Here is a 22,144-nt window from a genome sequence, read left to right as displayed (position 1 = left end):
CTTTGTGTGTCTATATATGATAACAATGTAAAGTTAAGGGGAGGGTGGAGGGGGAGAAATAAGCGCTAAGACTCATACATTAGCTATACTGTCTCTAGGCAGCTTCACTGCAGCAGTAATCGCTGTAGGGAACTTAATGCTTTCCCAAACTAGCTGACTTGGCCAATAAAAAGCTCTCATCCAAGATATAGCGACAATTCCTTGGGTAATAACATAAGTTAGCATAAGAAGGTTAAAATTCCATCTCGAGATTCTTTTGACAGTGTCATGTAGCGGTATTTGCCACCTATGACAATGTGGAGATTCCTTGTGACCTTGCTGTATAAACTGGGGCCTCCTTTCATTCTTGGCTGATTTTGCTGCATTACGGCTTCTGACAGTCAGCCAACTGCAACTTAGCACCAACTTCACTCAGCAGTGAGTGGTACGCAGCGAGCTGCTCCTAACTATTAATACTATAATCTTTTCCAGTGCTCCTGCAAGGCTCAAGCAAGGTGACTTGGATCAAATCTCCAACATTGCTGCTCCCTTTAAATTACAAAAATAAACATGAAACTGAAGGAGAGTAAAGATGCTGCTGATGCGGCAGAAAAATATGGTGCTGTTGCTGTATTGTGTGGATTCTATGTTAACAATCTTAACTACAACTGCCCTCTGTTACTCTTGCCCTTATCCACAACCCCCACCCCGCATCAACCCTGCTGCCCTATGCACAACACCCCCCCCCAAAACCAACTCCCCTCCCTTTTTCTGAGTCCTGCTCTCATTGTTCATGTTTGCTATGCTTGCCAAATGCTTTGCTGGGCCGCATGGAAGCCAGATTAGACCATCAAAAAGTGACAATGCAGCATCGGGGTCAGCTCTGGCCTGTCAGCTGATTCCAATTGTTGACTGGTTCAAACAAAAAGAAAGGCAACTGATATGGGAAGAGGTACAGAGATAGAATTGAGGTGAGGGGACCGCGATAGCTTAGCATGCAGTTGTTTGCATGGTGAGCTATTCATATCTAGCACTTTCACCCACTCCAGCCCTCATTTCTCTGTCCTTTGCTCAGATCAGAAAACGAGTGACAGACCAACTTTAGCACGTTTATTTCTCTTTGAAATGTTTTAGATGCCTTCATAAACAAATTTTCATAACCATATCTTGATGCCAAGTTGAATAAAAGTTTCAAAGTACCTCATTTTATGGAAAAGTGATTTGATAAAATTAGAGGAAACTATTTTTAGATATTATTTGAATTTGAATCTGAAAGGAAAACAGGGTGGTTCACATCATTTTCAGTTTGACAGAAAACGGTTGAGATACTATTTATATTTGTAGTATTACTTGTAGCTACAATTCTTTAGGCTTAAATTAGACATGTTTAAGGTAAACTGACAGCCATCTGAATTTTAGAGGAGCATACAAAGGTTGTGACTTTGGACTAATTCTATTTCGTGGAGAAATAAGATATTAGTTGGATTTACTGAGAAAACAGGAAAACCTAAACTGCAGATGCAAACTTAAAATAAAATTCTCACATAATGATAATTGAACAAGAAACAAAGTTCCTTTCTAGTTAATGAATTGTTTGAAATGTCTGATCATTCAGCACGGTTTTCTGTAGAGACTGGTCTGAGTTTGTGAGCCATGCCCGCACATTTCACCAGGCCCTCTCAATAGCCTTGACCTGCTGTCTAAGTGACAAACTCAGCAGATGCTGACATTATCAAATGCTTGGTGCTTGTCGTGCCCCTGGCTTTTGCCCTGTTATGGCTCTTAAATGAGTTGAGCAGCCCCACCACCTGACTCTGAAGTGAATGTGTGTAAGTAAGTAAGCATGAATGTGCATGTGTATGTTACAAATAGACCTGCCTGGTGTGCCATATCAAGCTGGTCTTATGTTGACCTCCATGCTGTCTACAAGTAAGGCTGTATATCGCTCAGCTGTCACCGGCCACTTGGAGAATATCATTTGTTCTTTGGCAGAAGAAGTCAATAATTATAGCATCAGACTGTGTTCATGGCCCTTGTGAAATGTGGTGACAAAGACAACTGAGATAATAGAAATAAATAGGTTCTGGTTAAAAATATCTAATAAAGGTCAAGTAATTATGCATTAAATTTAAAAATTATGTGTAGCAGTGACTTTTTGTATTGCAAGTGAGGGAGAACAGACTAGTTTAGAGGTACACTGCTAAAGACCAATTTTTTATTTATTTTATTTATTTTCATTTGAAGGACTACATTAGAGGAAAAACATGTGGCCGGCCATCAGATTCAAACTTCCCTCTCTACCAAATAGAAACTGAAGTAATTGCAAGATTATCTCCAAAATATTTAGCAAAACGCAAACTTAACAAAACATGCACTAATGCTTATAATGCACCCTATATGGTGCATGTAATAAATAAAAAAAAAACCATAGATTTATTTTCCATAAATGACCTGACTATCTCTAATCAGAGCTGATCCAGAAAAAACTTTGTCAGATTTTAATTGCTGAACTAATAACTGGTGCATGTCTAGTTATGCTACTGGATTGTGTCCAAATGTTCAAAAATATACAAGTAGCAAGGCAAAATGTGAAATGTGATATTTTGTGAAATTTGATAAACAAGCATTGTCTGATGCTAGAATTCCCAAATTATTTTACATTAATGTTGGATTTTCTTCAAGCAAACATAAGAGATCATTCAGTGCATGCATATATTGAGTCCTTTGCTACAGTAAAAGAAATGTGAAATAAAATCCTGAGTTACTGTTCAAATTGAACGCTCTGCAAGGCAAATCAGCCTGGAGGACTTAAAAGAGTGGCTTAAATTAATGTTGGGACTTGACACCCGCAAGTACTGCTGTAGGAACACAAGTAACAGAACTTGTGTATGTACTTTTGCCTCTGCGTTTGTCTGTTGGCCGTCTCGGTGACCGGAGCAGCAGCGTGCTTGCAGCGGGGCCCATCTGTCAGAGTCTGTAATTGCTTCATGACTCTAGGACATTTGACTCAAGTGCACAGCCACAGATTATTATGATCTTTTTTTCCCAGAGAACATTTTCACAGTCTATGAAAGGGGTAAAACTTGGAAAAATGGCGAGGAAGATTAATAGACTGCATTGGAGGCAGCTCAGCTTGATAACCTGTACCGGTGTATTATTGGTGTGATGGTAAATGGGGTGAAGGTGCTTAATATACCTGGGTGTCAGATAGGTTGATGAAGGCGAGTAAGGAAAGTGAAATTAAGAGGGTGTATTATTGATCACGTCAGCTAGTGAGATGAGTGGTGAGATCTATTAAACTACTAAATGTTCTTCAAATGTCAACCTACGTATGGGGCAAAACCTTTAAAAACAAACAAAAAAAATCTGAAGGTATTTCTTACCAACAGGTATACTCTGAAACAATGCTTTGCTAAAGCTGGTAAAATGGAACCAAATCACCTCTTGAATGGATTTGGTCCCCTTCAACCAGCTGTAGCTATGCTTTGATGACTACAGGATCCGGGATTGGGTTTGACACCTTCAACAGCGTACGAACAGCACTATTATCATCTGGTATGTTTGGTGACTATAACATCTGTCTCCTTTTTTTAATAATAAAAAAAACCAAAACACTGATCCACATGCAAAATTGGGTTATTGTCCTCTTTTCCTGACTGAGGGTCACCTCTCTGCCACACCAGACTACAAACCGCTGTAGCAGGGCATAGGTATCCAGCAGACACTTTGTCAGAAATGAAACGTCAATGTGTCTGTGTGAGAATGTTCTGCTAACTAATCCACTTGCTGGCATGACTTTTGTTAGATGTCAGCAATTCAAAAGCTTTAAACATAGACCAAACACACCTAACAGAGATTGTAAATGAATATTGTTCATTTAAAATAATAATGGATTTTTTTTACAGTATAAAACTTTGATTATTTTTTTCAAAACAACTGTATGGGTAATGGAAATTTATATTACTCATTATTGGCTATTAATTATCATGCATGGTATCATTTTTATCATGCATTAAACATAACCTTTGTGAGAAAGCATATTTTTGAAGATGTGCCAGTTATAAAGAACATGTCAAGAAAGGTTCAAAAATACATCATAATTCACCTTTCTAAAATGTTCATCACAATTCAATGCCCACAACTGTATTTTCAATACAATTAAGATCCATTTTCCAACATCTCAACTCTGCTGCAGGCTGTTAGTTCTGACATTACATTCCAAAAGCTTCTCTGGTTTAAACAGCACAGTGTGAAGGCTTGCAGACTCCTCCATCTCCTCATATAGGCCAATTACCCTTTGGGGGTTGTCTATATCAACCCATTTTAAAAGAAAGCTCAGAGCTGCACAGAAAATGCAGATGAGCAGGTATTACAAAGAGGTAGCGTCTAAATGACTACCAAAAGTTATTTAAAGGACTTGTTTAAAGTCCATCCATGGATCAAGGAATATTAATCTTTTGTTTACACTACAGTGGGAGCTACTGACTTCTTGCAGCCTGAAAGAGAGACATAGACGAGGTTGGATAAGCTGTGGCTATGGCAAATGCACAATACGAAATGCACAACTTAGATCATAAAGAAAACCTTTAACAGTTTAAAACTACATTGGTATTTACACTGTACTGGTGTGTGTCTGAGTAATGAACGAGCTAAAGTCTGGTAGGACTCCCTAGTGAGTAGAGCTGATTTCTCTCGGTGTTCGGGACTTCAAGTTGAAAGATTCATTCATCACCCACTGAGTTCTTCCTATGAATCTTCTTCAGTCTTCTTTCCACACTTCTATAACCCACCCACAGTCTTAAAACAACTCAGCAGATTACACACGCAGACAACCGGGACGTTGACAGATTGTTTGCTTAAACCCAAATGGAAGAATTTCATGTTCATAACAATATTTTTCTAATTAAAAGACACCCTTGAGTAATTCATATCTGTCTCTGTGCTATCAGAGTTGTGAGTTAATGGCTGAACTGCAAACGCGCCTTACTTTTACACCAATTTGGATTTGTTTCTTACTCCATATTTATTTCTTAAATAAACTATGTATCTAATATATTGTACTAATGTTTGTTCTATAATTGAAAGGTATTTAAAACTGTCTGTTTGGGGGTCTTCTTTATAGATGCTTAAGTCTGTGTTGCAACTGACTTATAATTACACAGCATTTGCTTTTCAGTGCAAAATAATCTAATGTGCATTTTCATTTGAGTTATTTTATTTGCTTATTTTTTTAGACATTTATTTGGCTCTAGTGGCCCTCATTTGACAGTAAAGTGACAGGACAGTAGGTTGTGTGAGAAGGTTGTCGAGGTATTTGTGCTTCATGCTCCGTGCATGGTTCGCACCTTAACCCTACCACCAGAGCATGCTATATATTTATACTTAATTAAACAATAATCCTAACATCTGTCTTACAAATGACTTGTGCTTTTTAGTTATACTTGCTAATGCACTGTACTTTTGTTTTATGATCCCATTGTATTTATTAAATATTTCAAATTTTTATTTGAATATGAATTTTTAAAATCCAATTTGCCGTTTCTTCAGTGTAGCTATAGGGTGAAAAACTGATGATTCGTCTGTAACAATCATTATTTTGATTGAAATTTAACATGCTTTGCTCCATTTTAACTTAATCTTTTAAACTGTTTGGTCAGCTTGTTTGGGGATAGATTTGTTATTAATCTTGTAAAGCATTATATGAATGGTGCAATATAAATAAAGTTTGATGGACTGAATAATAGTTTTGACTTGTTTATGTGATGCATGTCAGAACAGTCTGTTCTGATGGTTTAACTGAATGTTAAATATTAAAAGTAAATTCAGTTCCTGAAGTTAGTTATACTTCTTCTGTCAGTGGTCTTCACCTGATAATCTCTATGTAAAGACCCTTGATTAGCACTCCCCTCAAACTATTTCTTATGGGCCAACATCAGTACTTTTTAAGAAATATGATTCTATGGCAGAAATGCCTCAAAGCAATCAATCGAAACAACTGTCTCACCACTAAAAACGCTTGGACGAGGAGCTTTCACTTGGACCTAGGGAGAGATTTGGGGGGCTTTAGGACTTGTGGACTCTCTCTCCAATATTGCAGCAGCTCGAGCGTGAAATAAAAGTAAATGGGAATACTGGAGATGGGGACATATATCTTTGTTTCTCTGAAAGCGAGGGGACAGAGTGTGGACTGAGGCAGGTAATGCACACACAACACAACCGAAACCCTGATATAGAAAATGCTGTACTCCAGCACTTTTTGCCTGTAAATCAATGACTCCTACTGAAAACCTGCTTTCTACTGTATGTTCTGAAAGCTGCTTTGCTAAAACAAATTATGCACCCTCTGCTTTTAAATATCTACAATTCAAATTGGCTGTGTTTTATTCAGCTTTTCTTTAAGCATTCCATAATTGCTTTTATTAAATAAACTAAATGATTTACAATACAAGTCAACTGAGAAGTCTTGAGCTTTATTTTTCTTCTTTGAGCGTAAAACTTTCAACAGGATCAATCTTGAAGCATATTTTTTCTGGAAAACAATTTTCTCTGAAATGTGTATAAATCTAAACACTTTAGAAAAAGCCTTTACATATTCACTAAACTCACTTGGAGAATCTGATGGACTTGGTACGGTTTTTGCTTTTATTTTATAACAATGTACCCACCAATGGGAGCTAATTCATCTCTGCCAATAAAAATAAGCATAAAAATGTGAATATAGAGTGCAGTGAAATAAAAAGGCTAAATATATATTACTGGCATGCACAATTTGAATGCATGGCACTTGAAATATAATATCTTGACAAGTATCGGCTCTTAGCAGTCCTGTGCAAATGCAGTATTACAGACACTGATATCCTGCGCAGGTCAAGCAACAACCAATTTAGGAAACTATAAGACAGTATAAGTTGATAATATCAACATACTTGTTTAAATGTTAGTATGGATCAATAAATAAGTAAGTGTGCAGCAAGCGATGGTTTTAGATCAGTGTAACAGATGCCATGAATCATGGCAGGTGATCCAACTTAACTCCATTAATTCTTAAGTCATACAGAATCTGGGTGCTTTTTAACAGACTACATTTTAAACAGCAGTGACAAAATAACTGAAAAAATTCCAAAGTACCTTAGTCATTTCACTGGTTTGGGACATGCCTGTATTGTTCGGTTTAGCAGATCCATGAAAGAGACTTGCACCACTGACATAGTGAAGTGGCAGAGTGCAGCTGCGAAACCAGCTAAGATCATGCACCAGCTGCAACATTGTCTGGCAGAGCGTGAAAGAATAAAATCAAATTATGCATTCCTTTTTTTATCCCTCAAATGTTGAATTTCCAGGCTAAATAGGAAAAGAAATGTTCTTATGAAATCAGACTTTAACCAGGAAAAGTTTGGGTTTTCTCACCAACCTCAAGCTCTCAATATGGCTGCCGTATAGTTTAACAGCCGCTGCAAAAAAATCTATAAAGTTTTATAAATAATGGTCCAACTTGTTAATGGAATAATGGTGAAAAATGTATGCTAATGTGTGGTAAATCTAAACTGCTACGAATTAACAAAAAGAGCTGATCTTAATCTTTCAATCAAATCAAACTGTGGACATTCCTGAAGAACACACAGAATGACAAGCATATGTCAAATGTTATAGCGAACGATTCCTTTTAACGCTTTACATCTAAGTCCAACTTGTTAAGAGATCTTGAACGATCAGTCTCATTCAGATAGTCTCCTCTCTTAGCCACCTTTACATTCTACAAGTGATAAAGGAGGAGAAAAAAAAAACAACCTGCCCAAAATAACAGCGACCAAGGACAAGACAAAATACTGCTGCAAAAAGCAGCCTCCTCAGGCCAGCCTCTGCTCACAACACATGGTGAGGGACAAGCATAATAGTAAAAGGAAACTACAAATTAACTTTAAAGCCTATAAGCTAAACTACCAGTACTCAACATAACAGACCCGGCCATCTGTTGGCGTAATGGTAGCAGCCTTAAAGAATAACTTGAAATTAAATTGAGGTAACAAACAAAATGTCCCCAGTGAGGCAGCACAATTACACTTATTTAACTTTTAATGGTCTTACTTTAGAGCTTGAGAAGAAACTGTGAAGAAAAAAATTCTGCTTCAAGAACTTAGTTTAAAACGCTTCATTCAAAAGGAGTAGGATTCTTTAGAAGGAAGCAAATTGATCGTTACGGGGAATACAACATAGCATCAATGAGTATAATGCCAGATATTCAAAAGCTGCTTACATCAAAGTCCATTTCTGTAAAAGAAGCTGATTAAGTAACAAATGAGTGATTCTGCCAGAGTTGCTTCCTTCTCTGCAGTGAAAAAGCAGAGCGCTGTGGCTTTAAATTTGACCCTCCTTTTTGCATGAAGCTTGACCTTTTCTGCATTCCAGATGCAACTCTGCTGTTTGTGCCTCAAACTCTACTGATTTTTGTGTTTAAAATTCAGCAACCAAACCAGCTGTTATCAAAAGCATCAAGCATTTAGTGATATCCTGAGGATTTAACCTTCTCACAGCCCGCCTAAACACATCCTCATTACTCGCACTAAAACCGTTACTGCAGAAAACTGTCACATACCTGGGGTTTCCTCGCAGGGCAGCGTGATGTAACGCATTGAACCCGTTGTTGTTAGTGATGGTGACATCTGCTCCGGCCTCCAGCAGCACTGACAACATGTCATCTCTTTTTTTGCTAATTGCATCATGCAGAGGTGTGTCACCTTCCGAATCCTAAAAGGGAAACCTTACATTACTCACTGCCCCATGACTAATCTATTTAAAACAACATTACACTCTGCTGAACTGCCAAAATTGATCTCAAACCTCATTTATTTCATATTTTCTACTTTGAAAATCTATAAGGTGATAATTACCTGAAGACTCGGATGGCAACCAAAATCCAGCAAGGTTTTAACCACCTGTAGATGACCCTTGTTGACTGCTATGTGTAACGGGGTTTGCCTTCGCTTGTTCCTGGCGTTCAGGTCAGCCCCACCCCTGTGAAGCACCTCGATGACAGAGCCTTCATCGCCAAACGCTGCATGGTGCACCGCCCGGTCTCCGTCTTTATCCTGAGCACAGCCAAGATAAAGAAACACACATCAGGTATTTCTCCCTTTCTTAGCTTTATGTTATTGCTTTAAAAAAAATGCCACAATGCATTTTGTGGATTGAATGAGCGTAAATTAAACCAACCTCGGCCTCCAGGTCTACATTGTGTTTCAGCAGCAGTTTTAGGACATCCACATGGCCGTTCTGACTGGCCGCCTGCATCGCAGTGTGTCCTGCACACTGTCCATTCACCTGCAATCAGAAATATGACTACATTTCAATATTCAGTTTTAAAATTTTTGCAAACCATACAGACTGCTAAGGAGCCAAGAACAAAGACTAAACATCGCGTAAGGGCGTCATCTTCCTGTCACAGCTTTCATCTTTAACAGGCTTCCTCGACATCTGACGACAACCAAGTGTCAATATTTATAAATTTATAAAGTAAATTAATTTATCTTTTTAGCCTTTTTCACCTTTTTATATTGTATTACTTCTGCCTATCCATATTTAGTTCATTTTATTAAATAGATACTGTTATCAAATTCTAAGTTGATGTTATTTTTCTTTGGCCCTTCTAAATTTTCATTTAATTTTAAAAAAGAAAGTCTCTATTTTTTTTTTCATCATCAAAAATATCTAAGCTCGAGTTTATTTATCTACTGATTAATTTAATTTTTTAGCTTGTGTTTCACAATTGCAAATACAATTGCATCCAGATCTCTACCGTTCAATAAATTAGGATATTACTGGAAAACCTACTTATTTTAGGAATTGTATTACTAGATGAAACATATTAAATGAAAATATGACATTTGAAATATTACACCAGGCCAGACAAGGATTTTTTAGAACAGAAATGTGAGCTGAATTATATATGTTTTCTATCTGCTGAAAGGTTATTTTGAAGAAGTACTTTTAATCTGACTCACAATCGTCTTTTGAACGAGAATTCTGAATCTATGAATGACTGGAAATATTGTTTTTCCAGTTGCACCGAACAAAACAGCCAAAGAAGCGACTTAGCAAATTCCAGGTTTTTGATCCAAGAGATAAATTGATATACGTTTCATAAAATAAAAAATGGTTTGAACTTCACTAGAAAAATGACATTTCTACAAATAGATAAAGTGTAAACACAATGCACTTACAAATCATAGTTAACCAGTTGTCTTTTAATTGGCTCTGATTAGTAATCAGCAGGTGAAAACATTTATATTGGAAGTCTATCATTGCATCATAGACTTTTATGCATTTCTTCATTTTGGTTTAATTAAAAAAATGAATCAGATACAGTATTAGGGAACTATTCTTTGATGCACAAATGGAAATAATCTTGTACATTTCTTGACAGATTAAAATCAATCTCTCTCTTAGAAGCCCAGTACTTTTTTCTTTTTAATGTCTTTCAGTCCTTAGGAAAAAAATGAAATTGGCAGATCAGACTTGGGGGCATACAATCTTTATCAGACAGAAAAAATCTGATCAGTGAATATCTAATTATTTTTTCACCTAGTTAAGCTATTTGTGCAGCTATTGTTCCATTACTTGGCTTGCTCATTTGTCTTCAATCTCTATATTATGTATTGCATATAACAGCATAAAAAGTGGTCCATTAGTAAAATTGACTGATTGCTTGATTAATGCCTGAAATTCGCTGTTAGGAGATAAAGAGATTTGTGAGGGTGTGTTTGCATGAGTAGGTGCGTATGCAAGGCTGGGCGTGCATCTTTCATCACCAACTGCAGCACTGCAAGAACTGAGAGCATAAATATTAATGTGGACTCCTCTGGGAGTCTCGAGACATCTCTTGTCCTGGCAGCCGAATCACTTGGCCAGACTCAGTGTGCTCAGCTTTAAGCAAATAATTCCACTGAAAGGCAGCAGGGCATCCGGCCAGCATTCACCAATGACACGCACATTCATTCACTCCCCTGCCCCGACAGAGGACAGAACTGCAGACTCAATGTAAGGATTTCTTTTTTCCTCTAGAAGCCACTAGTTTTTGTCTTGTGGTAAATACATTATTTTTTTGTTTCCTCTGTATTGTGGGATGCATCAGAACATAATCCACAACCATGTGGGATTTGTAGCTCCTCACTTGAAAGCGAGAGTATATCGAGGTCTGTGCTGCATTGCACACCAGAGCTCCTTGGTTCCTCCACTGGGGCTGCCTTAACGTTCTTCTGACTGAGAGTACTACTGGTGGGAGGATTTATCCAGGGAGACACCAAGACTACTCAGTGGATGTAAAGAAGATCAGAAATTATGCATTTCATCTGCAATTATCAATGTGCTCAGATCTGTTGCTTTTTTAAAGAGAAAACATGGTTTTATTCTATCAAAAATGGCATAAGTCTCATTGCAAAATGACTAACGTGTTCAAGGTCAAATAAGTCATAAAAGTTTTCCCAATATCTCAAAGTTCACAGCGTCTAAAGTGTTGGAATACTTCAATGTAGGCAATGATAAACAGGGGGTTAGGCGCTTTGGAAGGTTTTGTTGCAACATTAAAGAAAGATGAGCGCCATAAATGATCATTGTCTGATGAGTCGAAGCCCAGGAGGTTCCCGATGACTGTCAGAAAGTTCAAATAGATGTTTTTAAGCCGGCGAATGCCCTCATTGAAGCTACACATGCTGTCTGTTTCAGAATTTTTTCCCTTGATAAATGTTTATGGGAATATTTAGATGCATGTTTAAACAAAAACCATGTAACCATGCGTTAATGTTCCAACTTTGAACAGTCTACTTATTCTTGAAATTTCTGAGAGATTTTGCTTGCTCCTGTTTTATTCAAGTTAACTTGCATAGGTAAGATGTACATAAACCAAATGTACAATATGTGAATAATACTGTTAATCTACAGAGGTCAAACAGTTCACCATCATCATAGTGAATGCTTGAATTTGAACTTTATACATGTATTTACAAGTTTAAAGTACAATGTATTGTTTACATTTTATTTGTTATTTTAAAATGTCATTTTTCTAGTGAAGTTTAAACCATTTTTTCTTTTATTAAAGATATGTCAATTTACTGATGGGATCAAAAATCTAAAATTGGCTAAATCCGTTTTCTGGCTGTTTTGACTGGTGCAAATAGAAAAACAATATGCATTAATGCATTAATGGTCGTCATAAAAATTCAAAAAAGTTATGTATAAAAAGAAAAGTGGGTATGGTTCTTCAAATAGGAATAAAAAAAATTGGATAACACAAACATTTTTGAGATGAAAATTTGTCCTTTTGCTAAATCGAAATGATTTTTGATATATTTTGATAAATTTAATAATCACAGTCCTACTTACATCCACATCAGGTCTCTTCAAGATGTCCTCCACTTTAGCCAGGTCTCCATTAGCTGCTGCCTTGACCAGCTCCTCGTTTATGTCCCCGGACTCTTGCGTCTCGAATAGTTTCTTCAACAACTGAGACAAACGCTCTGGGAAAACAAGCGGAAACAGAGATTGATTTTATGTAGGTGCCAGAGAAAAAGAGAGCAGTGAGGACAGAGGACTAATATGATACTCTCCAAGCGACAACAGTGCATGTTCACATGTACCTCCAGAGGCATTGCTGACAGCAGAGCCGGAGGGGGCGATCTTGGTGACAGCCGCAGGATTGTACGTCCAGGAAGTCCCACAAACCTCGACCTTCAGGTCACTGTCAGAGTAGATCTGCTGCACACGGCCCACCTTGCCCAGGGTCTATTTAAAAGTGTTGTGACAAACTCATTAGTGTTTGAAGTTCAGCCGTCTTCAGGCTGTGCATAAACGTTGTGTGTTACAGAGTGTGAAAATTAGGGGAAAATCAAAGAAAGAAAAAAACAAAAAAAGAAGCAAAACCAGCAGCACAAAATGGACTGAGCATAATCATCCAATTTGAAATGACATCATCTTGATAATAGCTATATAGGAGAGCTCCTCTCTGATGATGTTAAGCTGGGTCGGGCTGACCTCAAGGATATCATCAATAACAAGGACTGCTACTATAGAAGAACCAGCAGGCAACAAACAGCCCTGTTTAGTGATCAAACCTCAGCAGCTATTGAGAAGGGTCAATCTGGCATAATGGAGAAAACGAGCATAAAATGTGTCTTTCTGGGAAACAATTCATAAACATTATAAAATGGAGATAGTAACGTCAAGCTGTGAGGAAAGAAAGAAGACGGGAGGGTGTCTGATTTCTTCTAAAGAGTTTGTGAAACGTACCGGCAGCATGGCTTCAGCCCACTCGCCATGCCCTCTTTGGAGCAGCTTGATGCGGTCAATATCGTAGCAGATCTGGACCAGGTCTCCCACATGGAACTGGGAACTTCCTCCTTCTGCTCCGGCTGCAACTTCACCACTGCGCACTACGTTGGCCTTGGTTAGCACTGCTGGATTAAACGTCCATCTGTAGAAACAACAGATGCTTTAGAACAACACGATTAGAAATCACATAAATAATACATGTGGCTTATGGGTTACAGAATAGAAATTCTGAGCAAACATTTTGTCAAAAAATAATCTGAATCAATAAGAAAGATCCCAAGCAGATTGTCATGAGAGCAATTTTAAGCCCATTGAAATGAAGCAATCTTTTAAGGAATGAGTCAATAGATCCAAACTTGATTATTTTTCTGATCAGTGAATGCATTATCCATAAGCCCTACTTGCCAGTGCTACCATTAGTGTAGATGCTGTTACTGAGGAAACAAGACTCAAAGTTAGCTGTTTCCACTAACAATGAGGTGATTAAAGTAAAGTAAGAAGCTACTTAAAAGGAAACACAAATTGTATTACAATATATCTGCGTCTCAATCAGGCTGCTAAGGAACAAGATAAATATAAACTTTCAGCAGATGACAACAAGGCTGTATTTGGTGCACAAATTACTAAGATGGTAAATGTAGTTAAAACCTCAACTCGGATCTTTTTATAACTTGTAACAATCATAAAAGACTCCTTCCTCACAGCAGAGAAACTTGAGGACGTTTTGCAGTGTCTGACTTTAAGTAAAACAAGGCCCATAAAATTCAAGACATGATAAAATATAGTTTTGTTTGCCCCACTTCCTAATAACCAATATATCTAGGCCTGTCTTAAGATGTACTTGCCTGTTCCCACTGGGGTACTGAACCACAATATCATGGTCCTCATCGATGCCACACACGGTGCCTGTGGTTGTGAGCGTCTCAAACATGCCATCGGTCCATCCCCCATGGCCATGCTGGAGGGACTGAACAATCTCTAAATCCAAATCAATGTTGACCAGGTCTCCGATCTGAAGACCACCTGGATTTCTGTTTCCATTCTGCTCACCTTGGAGGCAAAAGCAATTTTAAATTTATCGATAAACTAAATGCATTAATAATACATGTTGCACTTTATGCTTTAAGAGTCTGCAGGTGACCTTAAAGAGAATAAAAGAGATCAATAAAATATACTGGACTGTTATTTTACATAAATTATACACCACACATTTTTCTGCAATACCTAAAATAACAATATCAAGCTTAATGAGTGAACTGAAATGCCCTGTTGTATTAGAGAGAGAATTTATTTAAAGCACTGTGAACATGGATCATATTCACTGTGTTCTACATTTTGGGACCAACATGACTATGCAGTACTGCCATCTAGTGGCTTAACAAATATAGGTGCGAGTAAAACTGCCCTAATGCCCTTGAATTCACTGCACCAGAATAAAAGGTGAGAAATTTGGTGCAATAATGATGATAGACACACATCACTGGCAAACTTACCTAAAACAGGACAATGGTCTCTGTAAAACGAGCCTCCTTTGGCATCCTGGACACATTTCAAGTCCGACTGAGGTGCATCAAAAAAAAAAAAGAGAACAGTAGAATAGGTTAAATATGGATACAATTGTTATCGAAGTAGAAAACCAAATCTACACAGCCAGGCTACTGTGACACAGAGTTTGCATATGCCAACAATATCAGTGCCCTACGGATAAGGTTGGGCAGTGGAAGAAAACAGGTACCAACAGAGAGCTTCAGATCAGTGGTGATGACTCAGATGTGTGTAACCTTTGTGGCAGAGTTAGAGGGCAGAGATTATCATAGGATGAAACACCAAATTACTGAATATGACAAGTCTCGACAAATAGCCTCAGCTGCAGATTGAGAAATGCCGTCCTGTAAATGAGTATTTTCCCCCTTAAAGATTTTCTGGTTTTGCTTTTTTGTCACACTGAAATCTTTCAGATAATCACCTACATTTTAATTTCAAACAAAGATGACCCGAGGAAACACAAAAGGCAGCTTTCAATTATTTAATTTATTAAAAGGTGAAAAGTCATCTAAACTAGTAAAAACGTATTGCATCCTTTGCAGATATTCAACTGAGATTATTTTTCTGAAATGCTAAACGAGTTGGAGACCAGATGGATCTCCAACGTTGGTCTCGTCAATCCAGATAAATTAATCCAAATGCCTTCAAGTGTATCAAGACACTATTTGGCAAATGTGAGTCAGACTCTTGGGTTGTTAGCCAGCAGTGATATTCATCTGCGAACTTCCCCATAAGATGTCTTTTTTTGTTCACGCTTACAGTAAAATTTGGTGGTCATAAATACTGACCACCAGATGAGGTGGTCAGTATTTATGACCACCTCATGAATCGATAAACTAAATGCATTAATAATACATGCATCAATAATTGACTTTATTCAAATAAAGTCAATCATTTGAATTCCTTCCTTAGACAGGAACCTAGTTCTTCCATTATTATTATTATTATCATCATCATTGTCATTCTGGGTTCTTTTGCTAGCTTCTGAGTCGTCAAAGCTCTCCTAGAGTTACATTTGATAAGCCTGGAGCTCCTGGGAAAATTAATCACAGTTCCATGTTTTCGCAAGTTGTGGATAATGGTTCTTATCATAATTTCCTGAACTTCCAAAGCTGTAGAAGTGACTTTATGACATCTTGAAACAAACAAATATCTAACTATCAAGATGGGAAGCCTGTTCCACAGGCAGATGTCATCTCCATCCCTTAGAGTCTATTAGAATAACAAAGCAAAAATCTGTCATGCAACGAAGAAACCCGATTGGCCATTTTGTAAAAAAGCAAAGCCACCCTCTGCCAATGAAAAGAGGGGTTTTATTTGAGACACGTGTGTAGCTGTGGCCACAAAAACCTGAAAGTTGACCTGCATGTTCACTTGATCACCCCCCCCTAAAGAAGCAAGAACAGATTGCTTTTCTCATGCAGATATCTTCCCCTTCCATCTGCCTGCACAATGCCTCCTTACACATTCAGCCTGTGTGGCTCTCACAAAGGCCTGGCAGCAAAAGAGGGAGACCTCATCCCTGTGGTCAAACACAAAAGCCCCCTAACAGCTGTTCTTTCAGAAGACTGATGGAGACAGTGAGGAAGACAAGCGGTCTGCTCACCATTCCTTCGAAGCCGACTCTGTACAGGTTCTTAGCCCCGTTGTCCCAGATCACATAGGCGGCGCTGTGAGGGCTGGCGGCACTCCAGTCCTGGATCTCAGTCACCTGTGGAGAAGAAAAGCTCAGCTCAGACAACGATATGACACTTGGGTGTTTTAATTTTTTTTTTCACAAAGCTTAACAGATTTAGTTTTAGACGAAAACCCTGATCTATTCTATTGATTTTGGGTTCTCATCACAGCATTTTTCACCCCCGACTCTCGATACCTCTTATTTGTCTACAAATATCTATGCTGCACTCAAGTGACAGCATGAATATTTTCTGAAACTGTTTAGTTTTAGTTATTTTTACTAAAAAAATATTCATTCTGAATTCAAATATCATAATAGTCATATATTTTTTACAACCATTTGAATATGAGGTAGGCAGAAGTCCAAACTTATTTAATCCTGACACATTTCTTTTATGTCACAATTTTACCCATTATTCTTTAAAGAAAAAAAGGAGAAAAAAATATCAGATCTTTTTTTTTTTTTTGTTACACATACTACTAAACAACATGAAAAATCACCAATCTATAAATCATGTTGGGAAATGGTTCTTAACTGTTAGCCTTTTGACAAGTAAAAACATTGTGCGTTACTGAAGGCATAAATAACCACTGAGCTACATGCAGAGAACCACAAAATCTATTTAAAATTTGTAAAACAATGTAAAGATAGATTTCCTCTCTCCATCACCAGCAGTAAATTGCTTTCATAACGATGTTAGGAGTGTCGAGAGTTAAGTAAATGAATTCTTTAATTAAATAGCTCGCCTTTCGTAAATACTGAAACCCAACTCTAATTACTTTAAGGCCGCTTTCTGAGCAAACTGATTAATGGGCCTTAAGATTTAATATTCATGCTAACCTAATGGCAGATTTTGGCTGCAGGAGATGTAGCGGCGGTTTTCTACACAGCATAGTGCTGACAGCATCATAAAACACTAATGAGATGTGTCATTAAATAACAGTACAAAATAATGTATTACATTGAGGGGCTGTTAAACTGAATACTCCGGAGTCTGCAGAAGACTCAAATACAAACACCAGAGAGTGTAAGAAAAAAAACAAAATTAACAAAGATGTACACATACCAGGATATAACAAAGATATCATCCATTTGAATATGAGGTCAAATAGGGGGATATATTGGACTATGTTCTAATAATGTGCTGGATACCTGCATCATCCAGAATAACATGTAGTTTCAATCCCTTGTCACTGACATCATTATTTTATGTGACTCATTTTTTCTATGAATAATTTTTACCGTCTTACATTTTTAAGCAAATTGAAATTCAGTTTCAAATTGTGTATTTGTGCTCATTTCTGGTTCGCTCTCTCTTTAGCATTTATTTGGAGTTCTGTGAGGGTTACACTAGCATCTAACTCAGGCATATCTCTTCCTGTTTGGCTAGAACCATGTATATTTCAATCAAATCACATCCTGTGACAGAAACTTGTTTTTTCTGCCAAAGGTTGATTGACCTCAGAACTCTTTGAACTCTCACGACCAACTATAATTTTAGAGCAGGAAGCAAAACAAAAGACGCCGAGCTGAGGTTTAGCTATTTTTGTCATACCTTTCCTCTCCTCGCATTGCCTCCATCTTGGTCTTCCCATTGCCAGTCCACTCCTCTAACAACTCGGCCACCAGCAAAGATCCCTCTCGCTGTGATTTTCTTTGACTTGCGACGTGACTCCAGAAGTACTCTGCTCAAGTGTACAAATAGAAACAGATGATTAAAAAAAAATACTATGTTTACTCACACACCTGAAACTAAAGAAGAGCTGCTTGGTTATGCTGCTTTTGCATTTTACCCATATTTCTTAAGGAACAAAGTTTGGCATTGCTAAAAGGACAGATGGACTTATCCTGCTCAAATAATTTGTCTCAAAATTTCAGCTTTGATTAACTTCAAGTTCCTAAGCAGTTTCTTTTTCAACAGTTGTAAAAAAATTTTATGAGGTGCACAACAAACACAACCCATCAGACATCAGGAAGGTGGGGAGACCTCCAGTGCCCCTGGCGCATTATGCAAAGTCAGTCTCGGGGGAAATAAAGTTGCACTCTTTTGAAAATAAGGCTACCAGCTGCTCAGCTCTGTGCTTTATTTCTACAATTATAATAGGCCAGAAGTCTGGATCACTATTCCAACACTGATGGTCAATATCAAATCAAAAATAAAAGATAATTAGAAATTAAACTTCTTTTAAAAGGTCCAGATAGCAACTTATAGCAATTTAATAAGTTGTAATACTGAAATTTGCCTGAAAAAAATATTTGATATAAGTATTGACCAGAAGATTAGTTTCAGTTTTTAAATTAAATTACCGAAATACATAATTTTTCCAATAATGTGTTCATATACTGAGAGGTACTTGTAGTCTTTTTGGGAGTTATTGAAGCTTAATAACTACATTATGAAAGGAAATCAATATTTCAAACCAATGTCAAATAATTTGTCTCAAAACATTCAAAAATTTACAAAGTATTTCAATGTTTGGAGACTGTCAAAACATTCTTGTAAAAAGCATCTACAAAACTATTTTTGGAAATTTGATTTTCATTTCATATACAAGCTGCTTAAGTGCTGACATTTTTGTTCTGAATAATGCTGCCTCTAAACTGCAGTCTGTTTCATATGAGCCATTAAATCTGCTGAAACATGAGAAAATGAACAGATTGCCATTCAAACTTCATTATTAGAAAGTGCTTAAAGAGAATGTAACTAGACTTTTTCACTAGTTTGCATAAGATTGAGAGATCCTGGATGGCTGAATCTACATCAACATAAGAAAAGAAGATTAGGCAGTTAACAGCAGAGGTTCAGCAAATAAACCATAAATGTGTTAAAAGGCTAAAGATTTAGTAATTCACTGGGATTTATTAAGAATCTTTATAAATGATTTTAAGATCATTTTAAATTGCAGTGTAAAACTTGCCAACCTCTATAAATAATCTCAGCCTTTTAATTTATGCTTAATATCCACGATTATAGACACGGATATTGAGCATATCCATGCCTATAATCATGGATATAGGCATATCCTATATCCATACCTATGGATATAGGCATATCCTATATCCATACCTATGGATATAGGATATATCCAAAGGCATGCCTATATCCATGCCTATATGGCATGGATATAGGCATGGATATGGCATGGATATAGGCATATAGGCCTACATCCATGCCTATATGAGTGTTACAACATGATGAGTTTTACAACATGTCTGCACACACTTAGAAAAGTCATTAACACTAACAGAGAAGGCTCAATCATCTCACATAAACAAAATGTCTAGAAAAGTAAACATGAGATGGATTTTTTTTTACTATTAAAAGCTCTGAATCTTAAAATAAGACTATGCAGTTGCCTGGCAACTGAAGGTTAGGAGCATACAGACAGATTTCAATTGCCTCTTATGCAAGCATACAAAAAGGCTTCTCAAACGTCCCACACCTCACATAAGGTAACAAAGCCAGAACGAACCTCTAAATGGTCCAACTGATCACAATGAAGAGCAGGGCTTGCATTACTTGTTTAATCCACTTTTATCTATGGAAAAGTCTAATGTAGTAGACAGCAATACAGAACAAACCTCTCGCTGCCTGGGGTGGTGATCCTGTAGAATCGGTGTCTCAGGTGATGCTTGTCTCCATGGTAACAGGTTGTGCAGAGGTCATAATTGGTGCACTCTGCGCATTTCCAGCGAATCCCAATGATTGGCTGTTGACGACAGGTGTCACACATGGTTCCATCGTGCTTGATACCTAAGGGGGAGATTGTATTTATAGGTTAACTGGAAGAGATTGTAGTGTGTGTGAGTCCACTTCTTCACTCTGTCAGGACAACAATGCATGCATTATGTAAAGGATACAACTTTTAGAGCATATTTATAATGTGCATAGTTTTTAATATCTTAGCAACAAATTCAAAAGCAAATAATTGCGATCATGTCTGACTGGCTGCTTTCACAAACTATTATGGTTTTCTTTAGCAAAGTGACTCATCCTTTAGAATAACAAACAAAAACTACAGATGACTTCTACTTTGCCTCTGAATGCATTACACGGTTTAAAGCAAAATGTATTTACTCCTAGTAACTGGGAGTGTAAACAGAAGATATTCAAGGTATAGTAATGTTGCATTTATATATTTGTTATAGGGCAGTTACTATAGTCAATCTGTTCCATCATTTTTAAAAGTTGGAGTTTCAAAACTGCTTGAATTTTTTCAGATATGCTGTTGTTCCTTTCAGCAGGAGCTGAAAGACAGCTACTTAGCTTTCAGGGACAAACTACTACCTCAGTCTGCAACACATGTTTTCCTCATTTATGAGTTATAAGGCCTACAACTGAAAACTTGTAATTAGTCAGAATGTGAATCAGCAGGCTGGATCTCAAAGAAAACAGACATCTTTGCAGCCTGGAAAAGTCTGACCTCTAATTTTTACTCAAAGCTATCAAGGAAAAAGAAACTCACCCCAGCAGATACATATTTTGATTGACGTAGAAACTCCCTGTGCCCCTCAACAAGTGTTCTTTACCACATTTTATATATTCTCTAGAAGTATGCTTGTTTTTTTTATTAATATTATCTTACTTGTGTGTTTGCCAATTGTTTCTAAGAAACAGAACATCTCAGCTGACTCTGGAGAGCAGGGGAAGGGCTGGGACAAATGGCTTCGCAACTCTTAAAACTGAGATTTTATGAGGACGCTTGAATTTGAAGGGAGTGGTGGTGTTCTCGCAAATACACTCGCTGCTATAAATATGTTCTCTGTGACCACATTTCTAAGGGCACAATAACCATTAATACCCATAATAAAGTGTTTCAGTGTATTGCATATGGTAATGTTGTCATTAAACCACATAAATGTAGCCAAAATGTCATTTAGAAGTTTTGTTGTGATTATATGTAGCTTTATTGTTTTCTTACTGCAATCACAACATGTATGAGTATCTTAAATCATGTTTATGTGGTGATGTGTCAACGTCTTGACACCTGCTCATTAAGATATTTCAACCACTACTTTAAGTAAGTGCAGAAATAAGGGGGATTTAGAGGTAAATGTAACAATTCCCACTATTTTGAGTCTATAGAACTGGTTCAATTGATTAAGAAGCAGGAAAAGCAATAAATGTGCATCTCTATTATGATGCATTTTTCTTCATTTTAAGTGTACGTACAACGGCATTTACTTTCTTTTACACATAAGCAGAGGTGTAAAAGTAAAAGCAATGTAAAAGCAAAAACGAAGTCCTGCTTCCTCAGTGCTTGCATCACAGTTAGAACAACTTTGATGTTCTTGTTTTAGTTGACTAGAAATCAAATGCATCAAAGTTTTAAACTTTGATGCATTTGCATCAAAGTTTTAAACTTTGATGCATTAATATGAATAATTTTTCTATTCCTTCAATTTCATTTGGATTCCAAACAACTACGTCTACCAAAAGAAGATACAGCATTCTTTCTTTTTTTATCTACAGTACCAGCAAGGACAGTCTGATAGGTGAATCTCCAGTTTTCAGTCTAGTCTTCAGCGATATTCTGATATAGACATTAGTAGCTACCCACTCATTAACTGCGTCTTGTAAAAGAAGAGAAAACAAAAAGCAAGTTTTCAACAGCAACAAAA

At 37.2% G+C, this 22,144-nt stretch overlaps 1 protein-coding gene across 4 annotated transcripts in view; it reads right to left on the bottom strand.

Annotated features, from left to right (window-relative positions):
• Window positions 1-22,144, bottom strand: part of mib1 (MIB E3 ubiquitin protein ligase 1) — a 56,754-nt gene that overhangs the window by 33,518 nt on the left and 1,092 nt on the right. For all 4 annotated transcript variants that reach the window (XM_055033699.1, XM_055033700.1, XM_055033701.1 and 1 more), the window contains exons 2-12: window positions 20,105-20,276; window positions 18,078-18,207; window positions 16,451-16,555; window positions 14,793-14,859; window positions 14,145-14,349; window positions 13,258-13,441; window positions 12,609-12,753; window positions 12,355-12,488; window positions 9,190-9,297; window positions 8,868-9,065; window positions 8,573-8,724 (exon numbers count right to left, since the gene is read on the bottom strand). In XM_055033699.1, the coding sequence (XP_054889674.1) occupies window positions 8,573-8,724; window positions 8,868-9,065; window positions 9,190-9,297; window positions 12,355-12,488; window positions 12,609-12,753; window positions 13,258-13,441; window positions 14,145-14,349; window positions 14,793-14,859; window positions 16,451-16,555; window positions 18,078-18,207; window positions 20,105-20,276 (1,600 nt within the window). The remainder of the gene's footprint in view (window positions 1-8,572; window positions 8,725-8,867; window positions 9,066-9,189; window positions 9,298-12,354; window positions 12,489-12,608; window positions 12,754-13,257; window positions 13,442-14,144; window positions 14,350-14,792; window positions 14,860-16,450; window positions 16,556-18,077; window positions 18,208-20,104; window positions 20,277-22,144) is intronic.

This window comes from Poeciliopsis prolifica, unplaced genomic scaffold, assembly GCF_027474105.1.
Source record: "Poeciliopsis prolifica strain line A6 unplaced genomic scaffold, Auburn_PproV2 SCAFFOLD008, whole genome shotgun sequence".
Classification (NCBI taxonomy): Eukaryota; Metazoa; Chordata; class Actinopteri; order Cyprinodontiformes; family Poeciliidae; genus Poeciliopsis; species Poeciliopsis prolifica.
Note: the sequence above shows the minus strand (reverse complement) of the source record. Positions and strands in the feature narration are given on the sequence as shown.